This window comes from Melopsittacus undulatus, chromosome 6 (assembly GCF_012275295.1).
Source record: "Melopsittacus undulatus isolate bMelUnd1 chromosome 6, bMelUnd1.mat.Z, whole genome shotgun sequence".
In the NCBI taxonomy this organism is placed as follows: Eukaryota; Metazoa; Chordata; class Aves; order Psittaciformes; family Psittaculidae; genus Melopsittacus; species Melopsittacus undulatus.
The window spans coordinates 49,941,862-49,961,317 of NC_047532.1; the positions used below are offsets into that span (position 1 = coordinate 49,941,862).

Here is a 19,456-nt window from a genome sequence, read left to right on the forward strand (position 1 = left end):
TGCATTTTAAAATCCATGGATATTAAAGATGTATTAGTGCTCAGTTTCCACTGGTTTCTCACTGGAATGAGAGGCTTACTGCTGGTTTTGGTCACCTAAATCAGACTTCTCAGAAATGCACTAGAATGTTAATCAACATCCAAATTTTCTTACTAGACCATCACAAGATGCAAAAATCTAGAAAAACAAAGCTGCTGCAATTTTAGAGATTTTTTTCCTATGCATGTTACTCATTTAAAATTAGCAATTATTACTACAGCTCATGGTAACTCTAAAATCAAAACAGAAAAAAAACCCAACCAAATTCTGGGTATGTTCACTTCAAGAACATAATGAATATTCATCTGAATGGTATTTTCACATAGCCAATTGTCAAGATAGAACAATAATACTCAATTTACAAACCATTTACTTCTTGAATATGTATTAGAATAGAAAATAAAAAAAATGAGTGAAGACGACATCTTGCCACCAAAACTCAATAGTACAGCTCAAATCTGTATTAAACTAATAAGCTGGACAAGTCCTGTATGGAACTTCAATATTAACAAAACACAGACAAGACAAATTAGAACCTATTTAAACGTGATCAGTAACACTTGGCTTGAGATATATTTTGTTAAAATAACTTGGATAATCTGTTAATTCACCTGGTCTGTAATACAAAAATGAAAAAAACAGCATAATCATAAAGGTGCCAGATATGTGAAAAGCAAGGAATAGAAGTGGATGCTTTGATAACTATAAAATTGAAAGAGCTGCTTAAGTGTGTGCTGGGAATGACTAAAAGTAAATGGCATCTCATTAAAAATAATAATTAAAAAAGCTGCAGTATTTCACACTGTCTTAGGTAGTCATGTACCTGCTACTGAATGCTAGAATGTATGGTACATAATCTGTGCATCATGGGGATGAGGGTGGTGGTGTGCTCCAAAGAAAATGACAAAAAAACAAAACATCAACAAAACTAGCTACCATGCTACTTTACAAAACTTTTAACAAATATAAATATAAATTACAGTTTACCACAATTTAAGAATATACATTTGAGAGGGATTTTGGACCAGTAAGTCCTCATCATCAATATGTAGTACACACCCTCCTGAATCATGTATATATACATCCTCCATAATGAATATCAGCAAAAATAACAAAATGGAAGTAATAGGATATAAGCAGTATATAACAGTAAATAATAAATGGAAATCATAGACTATAAATCAGAAATTTATAAATCAGAAATAAAACAGCATTGGGGGAAAAAAAATAAAATCAATACTTACTTAAAGAACTGATCCACTCCTAGTTTTACTCCACTTTTAGTAAAACGCTGAGTAAAAGGTATAAGACTTTCTACATGGCAAGGAATAGACCCCGGCTGTAAATAATACCCTGGAGTCTTGGGGGGCATTGTAACTTTTGGAGCATCTGAAGAAAGAAAATATTCCCCAAAAGATTATTGATAGTTATGAACATATATTGTATCTTTTTGTTTTATTAAAGGAAAATTCAGGTTTTTACTAAATTATAGCTACTAAACAATGTTAGCTTTCCATCACAATGTAAAGATAGAGCACTGGAAGGAAACAGCACAGAAAGTACTTGTATGTCTGAAAGAAATAATAGATATCAATTTTAACTGATTTAGATATGAGAAATATAAATTCAAGACAGGCTAAAAGCTCTTACCAGGAGTTATACTAGAAAATGAAACACTTGAAACTCTCTGAAAAAGGTAATCATTCTTGTCATAGCCCATTATTTTAACAAAAAAGGCTTCATCTGGTGGAATGAAGTCAGAAATATTCCACAGTCCATAGGGCTTTCTGTCAGGATAGTATTTCACAGGCAAGGTCTTAAGAAGTTCCCCTGTAATACTCAGAAGTTCCAGTCTGTCTACTCTAGCTGGAAGAAAGATCCCAGTGGTATTTAGCAGCACGAAGGTAGGAATCCCTAGAAAAACAGAAACATGCTACTTTAAGTGCTAAAAAAAATAAATAACTAATTAAAATTTAAGAGTTAAATTCCATATGTATGGCTCACAACTCCATGAATGCACCATTCAGCTTCAACTCTTACATACTAAGCAGCAAAAAACTAAGCTGTGCTCTGCTTATTAGCTGTCAAGAGACACAACACTGATTAGGGTTTAAATTACTGATTTCCAACAGGTGTTTCTGAAATAGCAGCCTCTTTATTAACTCCTCACCGTGCCTCAGAGCCAAAGACTTTTTCTGAAGCTCCAAAAGTAAGAGAAACAGTGTGGCAATCTGGAAGCATTTCATAGCTAAAAATACCCAGATTTTTTTTTTGTGGGGGGAAGCTAATAGGAAGTTATACTGTAGTATGATAAAACAGGAATGTTGGCTGTGCTCTCATAGTCAAGTCCCAAGAACCAACCAACAGCAGCCCCAAGTTTAAAGTTCACTGGAGAGACCATTACAGAGTTCTACTTCACTTTGTGGACCCAAAAACTTATACTGTTTACCATGGACTAAAATGGAAACGAACCTTGCACTGGCCTGCTGGATGTGTTTTTGAAGTCTAATGTTGGCTTTCTAGAAAACCCAGCTCGAAAGTCAATAGTGCTGAGACCTGTGATCCGAACAGAGTGCCTCCCACTGCTCGAGGTCTGAAAAAGCAACAGATCAAAAGACCATGTTCATAATCAGCATTTCAGGAGTTGCAGAGTTTCTGATTCAGCCACTGAGTTCAGTAGATAGAAGTCAGCTTTCATTAAAAAAAAAAAAACAAAAACAAAAAAAAACCAAACAAAATGATAGAAAGGAAGCTTATGTCAAACATTGTAAGTAAAAATGCCTTTAATAAAGTTTTACTTTTAGATACTGGACCCTACAATTGTAATGTCAGCAAAAGGATGCCATTTGTCTCAGGGATAAATCACACCACAAATACACAAGAGCAACAACCACTTGTCACATGCCTGATATTTTAATGAGAGACTACACAGAAGTTAGGATTTTGACCATTATGAAGTATACTATGAAACAGTAAGTGAAACACAAGTCAACAGGAAAATTAGTGTAAAATTTTTGCTGATAATATATAAGTAATTTATTTCCAGTACTACGATAATTTATCTTACCTTTTCATTTATAAGTAAGCTCCCTTTTTAAACATACACAAAGTTAATTTTACCCATGAGGGATGTGCAGACATCATAGGCACTGCATTTCATGAAAAATGGGTGAAGAGAGAACAGCTTCAATCAATACTGTATATTAATTATTCATTTCTTTCCCAGCCAATGTCTCAATTGGAAATCACAGGATACATAAGTACTTCTCATCTCTACTTTCCACCTCCAGGTCATCATTCTGGTTTAATGGTGGGGTGAGAAGGAGGTGTATTTGGGATACGCACAAACAACCCCTACCTGTCCACCCACTCCTGAAAAGGCTTAGCTTTATGTTGTTTGAGCTTTATTGTTTGAGGGTACAGTTGCTTTTATGCAAGTCCTCAATTTTACAATTATTTCAATTTATCTTTATGTTATTTTCTGCCATTCTGTGCTGAGAAAGAAAAAGGACAGCTGCTACTTGCCAAGAGTGCACAGGGACCCTTAGAGTGCTGGGGAGGGGAGAAGCCAAAACAAACACAGCTACCACCCAAAAAAAAACCCCACCACTGTTGCACTGCACTGAGCATGGGTTAGATTTTTACAGACTTAACAATGACAAAACCATGGACAATTTCAAAGTGGGGAGGAATGGGGGGTGTGAGGGGGGAAGTGCAGCAAGAATCAAGAGGCTGTGAAGAGACTTGCAATGTGAAAGAAAATAAGTATTAAAATGAAATAATTCCACTGAACTTTATCTAAAGAGTATTATCTGATCCATTCTCAAATATACAATTTCTTCAGTTTAGTAACCACCTCCAATACAGCTGCATATGAATATTAAGCAGTTGTTTCTTGTAACTAGCTCTCTAGGAACAGCCATTTAGACAGTATGACAAATTGATGTCTACTTGATTAAAACAACCTCTATTTGCTTCTATTTGGCTAGCTTTTCACCTCAGAAAAATCTGTAATAAAGCAGACCTGGAAGGAAAACTTAATTATAAAATACATGTCCATATTTGATGTCCTCATAATTCTAATACCTCAACGCAGCTAGAGGTGTTCTGCAGCTCAGGAGGCAATGGGACTGCATACTATGCATTTTATATTACTCAAAGCTGTGATTTAAAGAATTCACTGAGCATTAAAATAACACCAACACTTGCTTGTGGATTACTGTGGAATCTTCTTGGATTTATAATTCTCCAGATGATTTAGCAGTGGCTAATGCTATTTAGTACACCATGGTTTGTTATCATACTAGAATGATAACTTCTTGCACTTCCAGTGACAAATTTCTATATAAGCTCTTTGTACAAGCCTAATTAAGACCTGGTTTACTCATAGAAGTTATCATAGTTGCTGAAGTGAGTAGCTTGTAAGAGGACGCCTGCAACTCCAGAGCAGAGTGGGGAGAGATCAGCGTCTGGGAGCCTCACCTCAGAGCGACAAGAGCCATTGAGGAGGGAGCCTCAAGTCCTCGACAGGAGTTGCCCAGGAGCCGGCAGCTCAGCCTATCCTAGGGGCTGACTCACCGGGGGCGGAGACAGGAGGAGTGGCACCAGCTATGAGTGGTTGAAAATCTACCCAGGGAGCGCAGCGACCAGAGCGGGTTGAGGCAGTTTGCGCAGGCAGTTCACATGGGAAGGCAAGCGGGCTAACCACCTCCTCAAGAGGACTCACCTGGAGCTCAGGAGGAGGAAGGAGTGCTTGTTTGTGTGGAGAGATGTAGACGGATCAATTGATCGACCAGATAGATCAGGGTTAAAACACGATCAAGAGCTGTAGTGTGCAACAATGTGGGTATCCAGACTGAGTCTTCCTGCAGAAATGCAGCCGTGCAGGTCTCTGGCTGCAGCGAATGCCTGAGCCTGGCACTTGTATTGGAGGGAGCCAGTGACACTGCTTGTGTTCTCTGTTAGCAAATGAATGATCTGCTCAGGCAGGTGGTTGAACTGAGGGAGGAGGTAGAAAGGTTGAGAGCCATCAGCGAATGTGAAAGTGAAATAGATTGGTGGAGCCACACCCTAAGGCAGGGGCAGAGGGAAGTGGTTGAACAAGTGATGGATCCCCTTCCCTCCTACCATCAGACAGGAGAGAGAAGGAGGTATGGAGGGAAGTCCCTCCTCAGAGAGATAAGGGAAAACCCTCGCAATCCCTCCCTCCCTCCCAGTTGCCCTTGAATAACAGGTATGAGGTCTTGGAACTAGAGGGCCAGTTAAATGGAGATGGAGAGGTACATCTATCTAGTGAGTCACCTAGGGCTTGTCACTCACCCCCATGCCTTAGAACTTCCCCAACCAAGAAGAAAAGAAGAGTAATTGTGGTGGGTGACTCCCTTGTGAGAGGAACAGAAAGGCCCATTTGTCGACCAGATCCATCCCACAGGGAAGTCTGCTGCCTACCTGGGGCTCGTATTAGAGATGTTAAAAAGAAACTCTCTGATCTGGTGCAGCCCTCTGACTACTATCCGCTGCTGGTTTTTCAGGTTGGCAGTGATGAAATTATTACAAGAAGGGCAAGGGCAATGAAGAGAGACTTCAGGGCCCTGGGACGGCTGGTTAAAGGGTCTGGAGCGCAAGTGGTGTTTGCCTCCATACCTGTTACAAGCAAGGGTGAAGAGATAAATAGGAAGAGTCTGCAGATTAATGTATGGCTACGTGACTGGCGCCAAAGGCAGTTTTGGGGTTTTCAATCATGGGCTGCTGTAAGAGATACCTGGTTTGCTGGTGGCAGGTGGGATACACCAGTCCCAGAGGGGGAAAAGGGTTTTGGGGCAGGGGTTAGCAGGGTTTATTGATAGGGCTTTAAACTAGATATGAAGGGGGAAGGGGATTTAACTGGGCCTGTTGGGGACAAGCTCAAGAGAAACATGCTAGGGCTTGAAGGATAGTGGACTAGGGAGGACTATCAATCTATTGTTTCATTTGTGGGAAAGGGTAGCTGTTTAGACCATGTCCCGCAGGTGAAAAACGGTACTAGGACAAGAGTTAGCAGAGCTCACTCACAGAGCTTCAGGTTAGATTCAAAGTGCGAGGGGGTTATAGCTGGATTTGAACTAGTGGAGCATTGCTCTAGTATTAATGAAGACCAGAAGGCCTCCTGCCTCCCAAGGGTGCCATCAGCGAGCTCTGCTCGCTCCCTGAAATGCCTGTACACCAATGCACACAGCATGGGGAATAAACAGGAGGAGTTAGAAGTCTGTGTGCGGTCTAAAGGTTATGATCTGGTGGCAATTACAGAGACATGGTGGGACAGCTCACATGACTGGAATGTGCTCATGGATGGCTATGTCCTTTTTAGGAAAGATAGTTCAGCAAAGCGAGGTGGTGGAGTTGCTCTTTATGTGAGAGAGAGACTAGAATGTATTGAGTTCTGTCCAGGGGCAGATGAGGAGAAAGTAGAATGTCTGTGGGTACGAATTAAGGGACAGACTGGTACAGGTGATAGAGTTGTGGGGGTCTATAATAGACCTCCTGATCAGGACGAAGGAGTTGATGAGGCTTTCTACAGGCAATTGGAAGTAGCCTCACGACTACATGCCTTAGTCCTCATGGGGGATTTTAACTACCCTGATATTTGCTGGAAGACTCACACAGCCAATCATTCACAGTCTAGGAGGTTCCTCCAGTGCATTGATGATAACTTCTTAATGCAAATGGTGGACAAACCAACTAGGAGAGGAGCACTGCTAGATTTAGTACTCACCAACAAGGAGGGTCTGGTTGAAGTGGTGATGGTCAATGGCAGCCTTGGCTGCAGTGACCATGAGATGGTGGAGTTTAGGATCCTGTGTGGGAGGAATAGAATACCTAGCAAGGCTACAGTTCTGGATTTCCGAAGGGTCAACTTTGGCCTGTTCAATCAACTGCTAAGGGAAGTCTCATGGGAAAGGGTACTAGGCGGTAAAGGGGCTCATGATAGTTGGTCAGCATTCAAGGACCACTTCTTCCAAGCTCAGGATCAGAGTGTCTCAATGGGCAGGAAATCAAGTAAGGGATCTAGGAGACCAGCATGGTTAAACAAGGAGCTGCTGGGCAAACTCAAGTGGAAAAGGAGAATCTATGGATTATGGAAAGAGGGGCTGGCCACTTAGGAGGAATATAGGACAGTTGTTAGAGGATGTAGGGAGGCAATTAGGACAGCTAAGGCCTCCTTGGAAATTAATCTTGCTAGTCGCATTAAGGACAATAGAAAGGGCTTATTCAAATACATAGCAAATAAAAAACTAACACAAGAGGCAATATAGGCCCACTGTTGAACGAGGTGGGTGATCTGGAGACAGAGGATATAAAAAAGGCAGAGGTGCTGAATGCCTTCTTTGCCTCTGTCTTTACTCCTGCAGACTCTCCCCAGGGGCCCCAGATTCCTATAGCCCCAGAAGGAGTCAGGACAAAGGAGGAGTTTGCTTTGGTAGATGAGGATTGGGTTAGGGATCAGCTATGCAATCTGGACATCTATAAATTGATGGGTCTGGATGGAATGCACCCACGGGTGCTGAGGGAGCTGGCGGAGGTCATTGCTAGGCCACTCTCCATCATCTTTGGTAAGTCATGGGAAACAAGAGGGGTGCCTGAGGATTGGAGGATGGCAAATGTCACACCAGTCTATAAGAAGGGCAAGAAGGAGGACCTGGGTAATTATAGACCGGTCAGCCTTATCTCCGTCCCTGGAAAGGTGATGGAACAACTTATTCTTGATGCCATCTCTAGGCATATCAAGGATGAGGGGGTTATTAAGAACAGCTAACATGGTTTTATGAAGGGTAAGTCATGTTTGACCAACCTTATAGCCTTCTATGAGGAAGTGACTAGGTGGAGGGATGATGGTAGAGCGGTAAATGTGGTTTTTCTTGATTTCAGTAGAGCATTTGATACTGTCTCCCACAGCATTCTCATAGATAAGCTAAGGAAGTGTGGGCTTGATGATCAGGTAGTGAGGTGGATCAAGAACTTGTTGAAAGGAAGAAGGCAGAGAGTTGTCGTCAGTGGCACAGAATCTAGCTGGAGGTCTGCAACTAGTGGAGTCTCTCAGGGGTCGGTGCTGGGACCAGTGCTGTTTAATATTTTCATCAACGACCTGGATGAGGGAATTGAGTGTACCCTCAGCAAGTTCACTGATGACACTAAATTGGGAGGAGTGGCTGACACACCAGAAGGCTGTGTTGCCATTCAGCGAGACCCGGACAGGCTGGAGAGTTGGGCAGGAGAAACTTGATGAAATTCAACAAGGGCAAGTGTAGAGTCTTGCATCTGGGAAAAAACAACCCCATATACAGGTTGGGGGTTGACCTGCTGGAAACTAGTGAAGGGGAAAGGGACCCGGGGGTCCTGGTGGACAGGAGGATGACCATGAGCCAGCAATGTGCCCTTGTGGCCAAGAAGGCAAATGGCATCCTCGGGTGCATTAGAAAAGGTGTGGTTAGTAGGGCAAGAGAGGTTCTTCTCCCCCTCTACTCTGCCTTGGTGAGGCCGCATCTGGAATATTGCATCCAGTTCTGGGCCCCTCAGTTCAAGAAGGACAGGGAATTGCTTGAAAGAGTCCAGCGCAGAGCCACAAAGATGATGAAGGGAGTGGAACACCTCCCTTATGAGGAGAGGCTGAGGGAGCTGGGTCTCTTTAGCTTGGAGAAGAGGAGACTGATGGGTGACCTCATCAGTGTTTACAAATATGTAAAGGGTGGGTGTCAGGATGATGGAGCTAGGCTTTTTTCAGTGATATCCAGTGATAGGACAAGGGGCAATGGGTGTAAACTGGAGCATAGGAGGTTCCACGTTAACATCAGGAAGAACTTCTTTACTGTAAGAGTGACAGAGCACTGGAACAGGTTGCCCAGGGGGGTTGTGGAGTCTTCTACATTGGAGATATTCAAGACCCACCTGGACAAGTTCCTGTGTGATGTACTCTAGGTTTCCCTGCTCTTGCAGGGGGGTTGGACTAGATGATCTTTCGAGGTCCCTTCCAACCCTTGGGATTCTGTGATTCTTTGATAATTACAATATTTCAACTGTTTTCCATACTGGTTTTTGGTTGTTGTTTTTTTTTTTAACCCAAACCACTTACATTTGAATGCCTTATTCTCCACAGAACTGGAAACAGCATTATGCTGATTTTAGAAAAACAAAACCAAAAAAATTAAAGGCCCTCACTGCAGGAGCAGCCTGATGCTTTAGCCAGGACTGGTTTGCATGTAGCTGAGCATGCTGGCCAGATTCCAGCTGAGCCACTTGGCAGTTTGCACCATGATGAGTGCCAGGCTCAGCTTTTGAAAACCTTATTAGCACTGAAAGGTATTACACATTGAGCCTAAAAGAGTGACAAGCTCCTCTTCCAGCAATTACTGGAATCCAGATATTTGGGCAGCACAGTGCAGGCATACACAAGTAGTTCCACATGGCTCAGCTCACATCCCAAAAGGTTTCGGCTTAGCAATAGCCATGCAGGGCCAGAGAGAGATCACACTGGCGTTTTGATTTTTCTGCACTGTTTTTCTGTGCTGCAGGGCACTTAATGTTTGCTGGATTGCATGCTTAACCTAAAGGACTTGAACAAGCAGCTCAATACTGAGGAACTGACTGGAGGAAAAGTTCTCTCAGTTCCCAATATGTCTGATGTTACTAGACCACCAGGCTACCTCTGTACCAGGTTTTTCAGCGTTTATGGTCCTAGAAACATTGTCAGATATCCGAACAATTCTCCATAGAGTTGCTGTGCTCAACATGTTTTCTAGCTCCAGTTCTGCAACAGTATCAATAGATCCCTACAGAGCTATATTTGAATTAATAGCCATTTTCAAATTCCCTCTGTGCTTATGTCATGGACACAGCCCTATGCAGCATGCATCCATTCAGTATACCTCATTGTGAATGTGGCTATGAAGGTACCTTACACAGCTGACTTCCTCCTCAAAAATGACGCTATAGTATTTACACTTCTAGTTGACTTCTTCCTCAAAAATGATGCTATAGTATTTACACTTCTAGAATAGAACAGTACAGTTGGAAGTGACCTATACCAGTATGATCTTTTTCCACATCAATTTAGGAAAGCTGGGATTATGGTGCTTTACCTACGTAAAAAAAGTATATAACAATAAGACAAAGCATGAGTCAATTTAGGTCACAGTCACACAAGAGTTGAAAAGATTACACGCAAACTTGTAGTTTATTATTCATGCCTTTCTCTCCCCCACCCTACACACCTGTGTCACAACATGCTGTCCACTACAAACCAGCTCAAGGTACAGATTCAACTGCATTTGTTTGAAGATAATTTGTCTACAAAACATAGTTAAAAACTGTGATTTTTACATAAACAGCTAAGCCTTGCACATATTTTAAGGTGTCTTAGAATTTACTATATTATAATAAGAGTGCTCTTGCTCATCCCTTTTTCCTGTTATGGTTTCAGGTATGCAAGTTTTTGGCCTGCTAAATTGTATTAACTTGAATCTCTGCTAAATTAGGGCTAAGGGTAGTCTAAACAATCCACTTTCTGTTCCTGACTTATACCTGTTTTATGCGTACATTTACTGATCTATGAGTGGTAAAGTTATTAGCTACACTGGCTTCAGCTCATAGCCCCACGCTCCTTTGTGTAGCAGCAGGTCATAAGTTCTTTTGAAGGTTATTGCCTTTACATGTTTTCACCACATGCCTCACAACCATGATACAGCACTCACTTGTGTCCAACAGCAAACATTTGAACTAGCACTGCCACCCAGAGAAAATCCTCTAGAACCATAGTTCCAAGTGGCCCTTTCCTCACTAAGATATTTTGTTCTTTCTTTTCAGAAGCAAGTATGTTAATCTATCATTAACCAGGAGCTGGTTGATTGCTACAACTATCATAACCAGCAGGTATGATTGCTCTTCATCCTTTTCAGTACATATTAGTTGTGACCAGTGTAAGGATCCTTCAGCAAAACTCAAAGAATTTTCCTACATTCTGTTGTAGGAATAGCAACCTTTCATATAGGTTTCAATCTAGGGGTCACTACAGTCAGTTTCAAGAAGATAATTTCAGCAGAGTTCATGATTCTTTCTTGTTGGGTATAGCTGCTGATCATTTTGATCTTAACTTCTTAACATTTCCAACTCCTTTAGGGTGCATTCATGCAACTCTATGTGCTAGGATAGCTCTCACGTGAGCAAGTTTATTTACCATACTGTAGTATTTAAATACTTTACTGATAAGGATTTCAAATCGAATGTATATTTATTGACTTTGAGAACCTACTAATGTAATTTCTGGCCTGAAAAGTGCACATCATCTCCCTCTCCCCATCTTCCAAATATGTTACACACAGCAAAGACCCTACCAAAGTGCCTGCTCCCTCTACACTGGAGTCCAGAATTTTGGTGCTTGCTTCATCTTCTTGCCATACAAAGGAAAGAATGGCCCCAGAATTTGATGTAAGGTAGTAACATCTAGTATGTTATTATGTTGATAAGAGTTGTGTACTACTGCCTTCTAAATAAGTCACAACATATAGGTCAGAAAGGATATTTATTATGAAACAAACATCGATGAGTATCTATGTTAAATATAGTCAATCAATATAAAACCTCTTTTAAGCTATAGGACAAGTTATGCATGATTTCTGCAATACTTTTACCTTAATTGTCCATGTTCCAGGCTCTGGATCTTTGACATTTACTACCTTTGCAGAGTTGTGGATATTTAGCAGTTCATTCAGTCCTGATCCTTTACTGATCTGCTTGCCTAAAAAAAAAAAAAAAGCAAAAAACAAAACAAAACAGGGAGTAACTACAGTATTGTTTTTCTGTACTGGTGCATTTTTGATATTTGACTTACTACTTAGCAGTGAATGACAATTTACAACAGTCAAAATTCCCTGTAATACTTTGCTAAAATACTAAAAATGCTCATTTATTTTCACTCTTTTCATTCACTTGGGAAAACTGATACAGCCTTCAGCAATACAAAGCTGTGGGAAACCAACCCAGTTATAAGAAAAAATAACTTGTCTTATTCACAGAAAATACCTTCAGTGAAAAAAAGGCAGCACAGAAGCAAACGCCCCTGAAGGATATCTTAGACTTGCCCTAACCTAACAGCCAGCCCACTTACTCTTCCACCCTCTAAGGCTTATTTCAAGCGAGATATATTCCACAGTAAAAAATACTGACAAGCCAGGTTCTCCTGGCAGAGGAGCATAAGCCTGTGACTAAAAGAAGGAATACATACAAAATATTCACAGGGACTTAGCAGTCTGTTAGACATCCATTAAAGAGTATAAATTTTCATACTGCACCACACTTTATATGTAGACCTGTACATACAAATATATGATGGTTGCATGCAGGAACTAGTTCTCTATAGAGGCATTTTTCTCCCTCAAGGCTAACTATGAAGTACCATCAGCACTAAAGGGAAAGCTGAAGTTGAGAATGGGATGTACCATCATCAACTTTTAAGGTCTTTTTAGATATGCCCCAACTAACTTCAGTGAAACTATGTGGATTTATGTGCATGGAGCTGACCAATAAGAAAGGAAAACAGATAGATGAGGTGTCAACTTCAGCTAAGGAAAACATACAGATGGGGCCAACTTCAGCTAAGCTTGACAGTTGCACCCAGGATTGTGCATTATCATAGTTTGAAGAGACACAGTATAAGCAATTTTCTTTCTTGAAAACAAACAAGAATGTCTTAGTGGAGGACAGAAAAGGTTATATTGCAGGGAATTCATTTAATGCATAAAGTATTTAGAAGATAACAAAACTTTAGCTATAACCTTAGCCAACAGCCATTCAGAGAAGATAAAGTATGATCTGAATTTATCTCCAGTTCCAGGTTTCTAAAGCATCAACATAACAACAAACAGTAGATTTGTTAAAAAAATGCCTTCAATTACAAATTAATATCCAATTCTGCCGTTGCGTTCTCAGACATGGTTCAGCTAGAGATGGACACAAGACAGGGTTTGATTACGGTTCAAAGAATCTAGAGCTCAGTTTATCTTTCACCACATAAAATACAACCATCATGTATAACACTTAAACAATGGTGCAGTGACTACATAAATACATGAAAAACAAAAGTGTCCAGAAATTTGGAATACAAGGACTAACAGTAAGAAAGTAGATGGAGCTGAAATGAAGTGATCAAAACAGGGAGATTTCCAGTTTCCTCCCAAAGAATTGGAACTCCTAGATTAACTTTAATGTCAGTAGCACAAATATTAAAAGATGCTATATTTAAAAAATGAAACAAAATTTAAAATATCTTGAAACATTGATATTGGTTTTCAGAATGTGGAAGTGTTCTAGAATGTTTCCCTATTGGAAGCAGTAGAGATTAGGGTTTTTTTATTTACCTCTTTTTGTTATTACAAAAGAAGGTATAAACTACTTCACCTAATGGATCATGAATTTCAATTGCTGGTGAAGGACCACTCAAGGACACTGTAACCTCTTTCAGACTTGGATCAAAAGGGATCTGCCAAGTATTTACAGCCATTGTCAAATGGTCTGTAGACAAGAGATGCACTTTGGAGGCTTGAACAGCTTCTTCGACCCATTTTAATACCTAGAAGAAAAAACAACAGTTGTTATTATGCTGTCAGCAGTATTTGCTGTTGAAATATTTTCTGTTGAAATACTGTCTTGACTGTCTTCTAGAGATTCTATGTTAACTTCTATTATAATAGAAGATCGTACTGTGATCGCACCTATGATCATACTGTGTTATGACATGCAGCTACCACATCAACATGAGCAAACAGAGTAGTAATGTATATTTTAATAGAAGATACTACTTGAAGCCACAATCAACATGATGTTTAAAAGAGTACAGGTATAGACCTGGATACACCTCTACACAACACCCAAGTGTACACTTTTAAAAATGAATTAGGGATACGAATCTATGCATATTTGTGGTCATCAACTAACTTCTAATTACCTGAAGCAAGAAGGAAAGCTCCCTTATTCATATATACTGACTAATCTATGGACTATTTCAATTTCCACCCCAAGCCCCCCAAACACCTAATACTAATTGCTATTAGGCACATCATGCAGGGCAGAGTATAGCGGAACAATGTGTGCCTTACAGAATTATAGTCCTTAACTTTAAACATTTCAACCAATGATTACCAAGGGAGGAAGACGAGAAGGGGAAGAAATGGGGGAAAAGCAAAGGTCTGTATCACCTTTTTCAAGAGAAAACAAAGGAGTGAAGTTGAGCTTGGGAAATAGTAGAGAAAGGTGTTCATACTTGTTTGTTTCCCACTACCTGAATGAGTAATTGAGTATCTATTTCAATTGGCAACAAAGTAATTTTCTTTAAGTCAAGTTTGTTTTGCCCTCAGTGGTGATTGATAAGTTATTTCCCTGTCTTTTCTTGACCCAGAATGTTTCTCACCCATTCCACGTATTTTCTCTCATTGCCCAGCTGCAGGGAGTGAGCAAGCAGCAGAGTGGGAGCTCGGGTGTTAGTCAAGACTAGCCCACTGCAATCAAAAACCCAACCTCCCCCCCAAAAAACACCTGGTCTGTCAAAATAGTTAACCACATCTTTTAAAGGAGTGTTCAGTTACACCAGTTCAGCTGATCAGTGGGCAAGACTTGGAAACCAACAATAAACTAACCTGTCACCTGTCAACAATAGAGAGCTTAAGAATAAGTCTTTAGTTCTAGGACTCCATTCAACACACTAGACCAGAAAAGCCTTTTCCTTGGCTTGTTGGGCATAATTTGCATACTTTCTCAATTTAAAAATATGAGTTATACCCTAGGTTTCTGTGTAAGATAGCTTTGTGATAGAAATTAGATTCTAGTGTGTTTTAAATAAAAGTGTGCTTGTTATGTGTTATAGTATGAATGCTCAGCAACCTTTGTGCAAATGTGAAAGAAGTTTAAATAAGTGAAGGGCATAATTCAAAATGCATTTGAAATGGTGGGGGAACATTTTTATATATTACTGTCCTCCCCTATCAGTAATGTCTAACCTGAGACATGCTGAATGCCCCCAACACAATGTGAAGTGAAACAGCATTGACCATGTAACAAGAATGTGTGCACTCTACATAAGGGTCTGAGCAAGCAAGGTACTTGGGCATGCTTTCAAAGGAACAGAAAAAAGTAACTGTAAAATTAACTATTAACTACTCGAAATCCACAAAATAACATGACATGAGAGAAATACAGTTTCTGCAATAGCTAGTGACACCAGCTATTCAGGAACTGTGTTTACTTTAGACAAGCCTGCAACAGGCTTCAGAAAGATCCAGCCAATTTTAAGTTTCACCTTTAGAAATTATACATTTGGTTCCAAAAATGCTTCCAAAAGAAACGTCAATCTGTTCTACTCACTATATATAGAAATGAGCATGACACTTTTTTGTATTCGGTATATGGAAAAGTTTCCATTTTATTCCAGAATCTTAGCTCCATGGGTAAGTTTTTAAACTGATTGTAAAATATGAATTTTCAGAAGAAAGAAATTTTCCAGTCTAGCTGAAAGTCATTTCAAGAGACTTAAGCAAAATAAATCATAGAATCATAGTACAGTTAGGGTTGGAAAGGACCTTAAGATCATTTAGCTCCAATCCCCCTGCCATGGGCAGGAACACCTCACACTAAACCATGGCTCTGTCCAGCCTGGCCTTGAACACTGCCAGGGATGGAGCATTCACAACTTCCCTGGGCAACCCATTCCACTGCCTCACCACCCTAACAGTAAAGAACTTCCTCCTTATATCCAATCTAAACTGCCCCCTGTTTAAGTTTTAACTCATTACCCCTTGTCCTATCACTATAGTCCCTAATGAAATCAAGTTACAAGGTAAAGCATCTTTACAGGAATTGGAATCACATTGGTAATTATATACAAAATTATTTCTTAAGCTCAGAAGGGTTAATATAACAGGCTAGAAATTTGGTAAAATGACAGTGTAACATAGATATGATAGAAGAAAAACACCCTGATATAACAGGCTAGAAATTTGGTAAAATGACAGTGTAACATAGATATGATAGAAGAAAAACACCCTGATCTGTTCTTTTCAAATTACTTTTTGGTTTGGGGGGCTTTGGTTTGCAGATGTTTTGTTCATTTGTTTTAACAACAATATGAGGTAACAGTTTTAGCTCCCATAACATGTTTTAGGGGGCTTCTAGTAATCACTACCTCATCCGCAACTCCTGATCATCAATCTGACATGCCTCTTCCTAAGCAGGAAACACCAACCACAGCAATTGGTAAGGTGGAGATGGCAACCCACATATTCCAGCAGTCATGGACTAGTTCTGTGCTTACTACTCACACTTGGAAACAGTTAGAAAGTCTAAGCTTTCAGCAGCTTAGTTCATTTCCATACTTTAACATCATGAAATATTCTTTATCACTTCTTTTGTTTTCTATTAAAACCATTATTTCACTGTGAATACAAGCTAGAAAACACTAATGGAAATTCTACCTAGATCAATCTGTAAACATTACTAAAACTTACAAAACATTCCACATGAGTATGAAAATTGTTTCTGAGGTGCAAGCAGCATAAAGAATCCTTTCCTCTTTCCTCCTTGCAACTGCTCATTCTCCTTTCTAAAGTCCACTGCCTCTACTTATGTGCTTCTGGGGTCATGCTACAAACCAGATTATTAGAATCATAGAATAATTAAAAGCAACTGGATTGAAAACAACCCATCAAAGAGGGGGAAAATATCTTAAACCACAGACACCAAAACCCCACAGTATACAACTTCAGGAAAAGAATTTTAGACAGGTCCTTTCAGCTCTAAGACTTTTGTGTGTGTTTGTTGGTTTTTTTTTTTTTCTCCAATTACATCTCTTTCTCTACTACATCTTATTGATCTCCTTTAAAACAAATCTCACTTTCACACAGCATAGTTCATTTCAATCTGCAGGACCATGTTACATTTACAAATGTGGGAGGCAGTGGAAAGTTTATCAGGATGCAACCCTTTATTTCGAAACAAGCAAGCAAATGAAAGAAAAATAAAAATCTGTCAAAACAGATACTTTTGAGCCCCAGACATCCTTTTTTGGCAGACAGGAGAGTTGATCCATTGAAATTGTTCCTCACTTATTTCAAAGCTTAATTATATGAGGCTTTAATTAACTGCTTTACTGCCGCCTATCACTAAAAACTACAGGCAACACTTAATGATGCACAGCAGTCTAATGTACTTCAGGAGAATAAAGAACATTTTCAATCAGAAAAGGAATTTTCACTAAAGGAAGTGATGTGAATTCAATATACTCCTTTCCCCTGTCAATGACAATTAAGTCATTTCAGTTAGCCATAAAGTCAATTCAAACAACACTACCACAAAAATATGAACACCAATTCATATAGCATCAGGAAAAGAAGAGCCTACCTTGCACCCCAGCTCTTCACAGATCCATTGCTGAAACTAGATACTTGCAAATGTGAATCTACTCTGATTCTTTCAAGGAATTTTACTGGTCTTTGGACAGAAGAAACATATCTGGCATAAGAAGACTGGTTTCAACTTCTGCTGGGCCACCTTTCTTCAAAATACAGACTGTGAGTGCCTCTTGGGCATGTTCCCAGTGACCAGACATAAACCATTTCTGAGTATGGAAGGCAGTCAGCTCTTTAAGTTTTGGTTTCTTTGCTAAGAGAATCAAACATAGGATTCACTGTATGGGATCAGTCTTGCTTTAATCAAGGTGAGGATATTTTTAATATCCATCTGCTTTCAGAAGGCTTCAAAATGACTGCTAAAAACAAACAAACAAAAAAAACACTGACAACAAAAAAACCACAAACACCTCAGTCTTGTATTTTTGGACCACTTTAAACCAGCTGAGTTTGAATTAAGGGAATTTTCAACTGAGTACACACTGTTTTGTGGTCCTGCTGGAACTAGATAATTTGCAGGCAATGAAAACAAATTCTGGGGATGTAAAAATATTTGAACATTTACCAAGATCCAATCTGAGTCCTGAACAGAGACTGAGGTCAAACTTCTCTGTTTTAAATCTTCACCAAGATGGTTTTTATTATAAATGAAACCAGTCTTCCACTATGCAAGTGCCTTGTAGACGCTTTTGGTCACCTACTACAGTTTGATAATTTACCTAATGGAATAAATGGAAAATTAAAAGAGAAGTATTGCTATAGTTTCATCTCAGGTGTGTAACAAATTTCAAGGATAATAGGTTGTCATCTGTGCATCTTACAGAATGAGAACACCGATGCGTGCTCTTGAAGCACATCATAATGTTCTTCTGGTTCTGATTATCTTTCAGTATTAATGACACACAGTTCTATTATCTTTCCTTGTCTTTTGGGGCACATAAAGTGGAAGATGACAGGGACTAGCTGTCATGGATTTTTCAAAAAGAGGTAGTGGTTAGAGGATTGAACTCTTCTACCCAGCATACAGTTGAGAGTTTGATCTTTTTTCTTTCATTCCAACAGCTGAGTAGTGAGTTCATGAAACAAATCACTGACAAGATTCTAAAAGAAGTACCTCCAACTTCTGTAACTCTTATCAATTCCTTTTTTTTTCAGAGTAACAGGAGTTTGCTTTTGAAATCTATGAAGCTCTGAAGAGCAGACATATATGTTTTATATTTTTATTTTGTATTCACAGTAAGTCAAGTGGGGCTGGCTCAGGATCTTGAGGGAAGTCTAACCAACACTAAGCTTTATGCATGGGCTCTCAAGCACACATTATGCTAGCTATGACTGACCTCAGGCACATGGAAATGTAATTTCTTATACATTTATATATACATTCATATTGATCTAGCTATATAAAGTATGATTTTTAAACCTTTCAGCTCCTATAATTGTACAGAATAAGTTAACAAGGGGTTTGTCATTCTTATATTTTTAGTTTGTGCAATTACTTTGCGTAACTTCGAAGTTGTTACATTAGCCACACCACACAGGAGTGTTATGTGAACAGATAAAGCAATCAAGTACTTAAATATGACAGCAAATGCTGTAAACCCTAGCTAAAATTCCTTTAAAATAAAATGCATCATCCCAGGGAAGAATTACATTGTGCAACTGTCATTTCAGAAAAAAAGAAAGCAAGAACACCTTTAGTGTGAATCCAAGTATATAGCAGAAGCTACTGAGAACATGTAAGAGTCTTAAATTCAGAGTAGAACCTGACTTCAGTTTCTAACAGTTTTTCAATTTCAGAAATAAAAATGCAAAGCAACAGAATAACCCAGCTGCCTTAAGTCTGGCAGTAACTTGCTTGTATAGTTAAATTTTTCCCCAAAGTTCAATAGGCAACTCCGGGAGATCCATTTCCCAACTCTGTTGTTCCTCAGAGGTTTGCAATACTGTTGTAACACTGGTTTGGAAGTAAATTGTTGTGGGTTGGTTTTTTTTTG

General features: G+C 39.5%; 1 protein-coding gene across 1 annotated transcript in view; it reads right to left on the minus strand.

The window, feature by feature from the left end:
• Positions 1-19,456, minus strand: part of HMCN1 (hemicentin 1) — a 209,674-nt gene that overhangs the window by 142,903 nt on the left and 47,315 nt on the right. Inside the window, exons 5-9 of the mRNA XM_034064292.1 lie at positions 13,465-13,636; positions 11,700-11,806; positions 2,512-2,632; positions 1,690-1,953; positions 1,284-1,428 (exon numbers count right to left, since the gene is read on the minus strand). Coding sequence (XP_033920183.1) covers positions 1,284-1,428; positions 1,690-1,953; positions 2,512-2,632; positions 11,700-11,806; positions 13,465-13,636 — 809 coding nt within the window. The remainder of the gene's footprint in view (positions 1-1,283; positions 1,429-1,689; positions 1,954-2,511; positions 2,633-11,699; positions 11,807-13,464; positions 13,637-19,456) is intronic.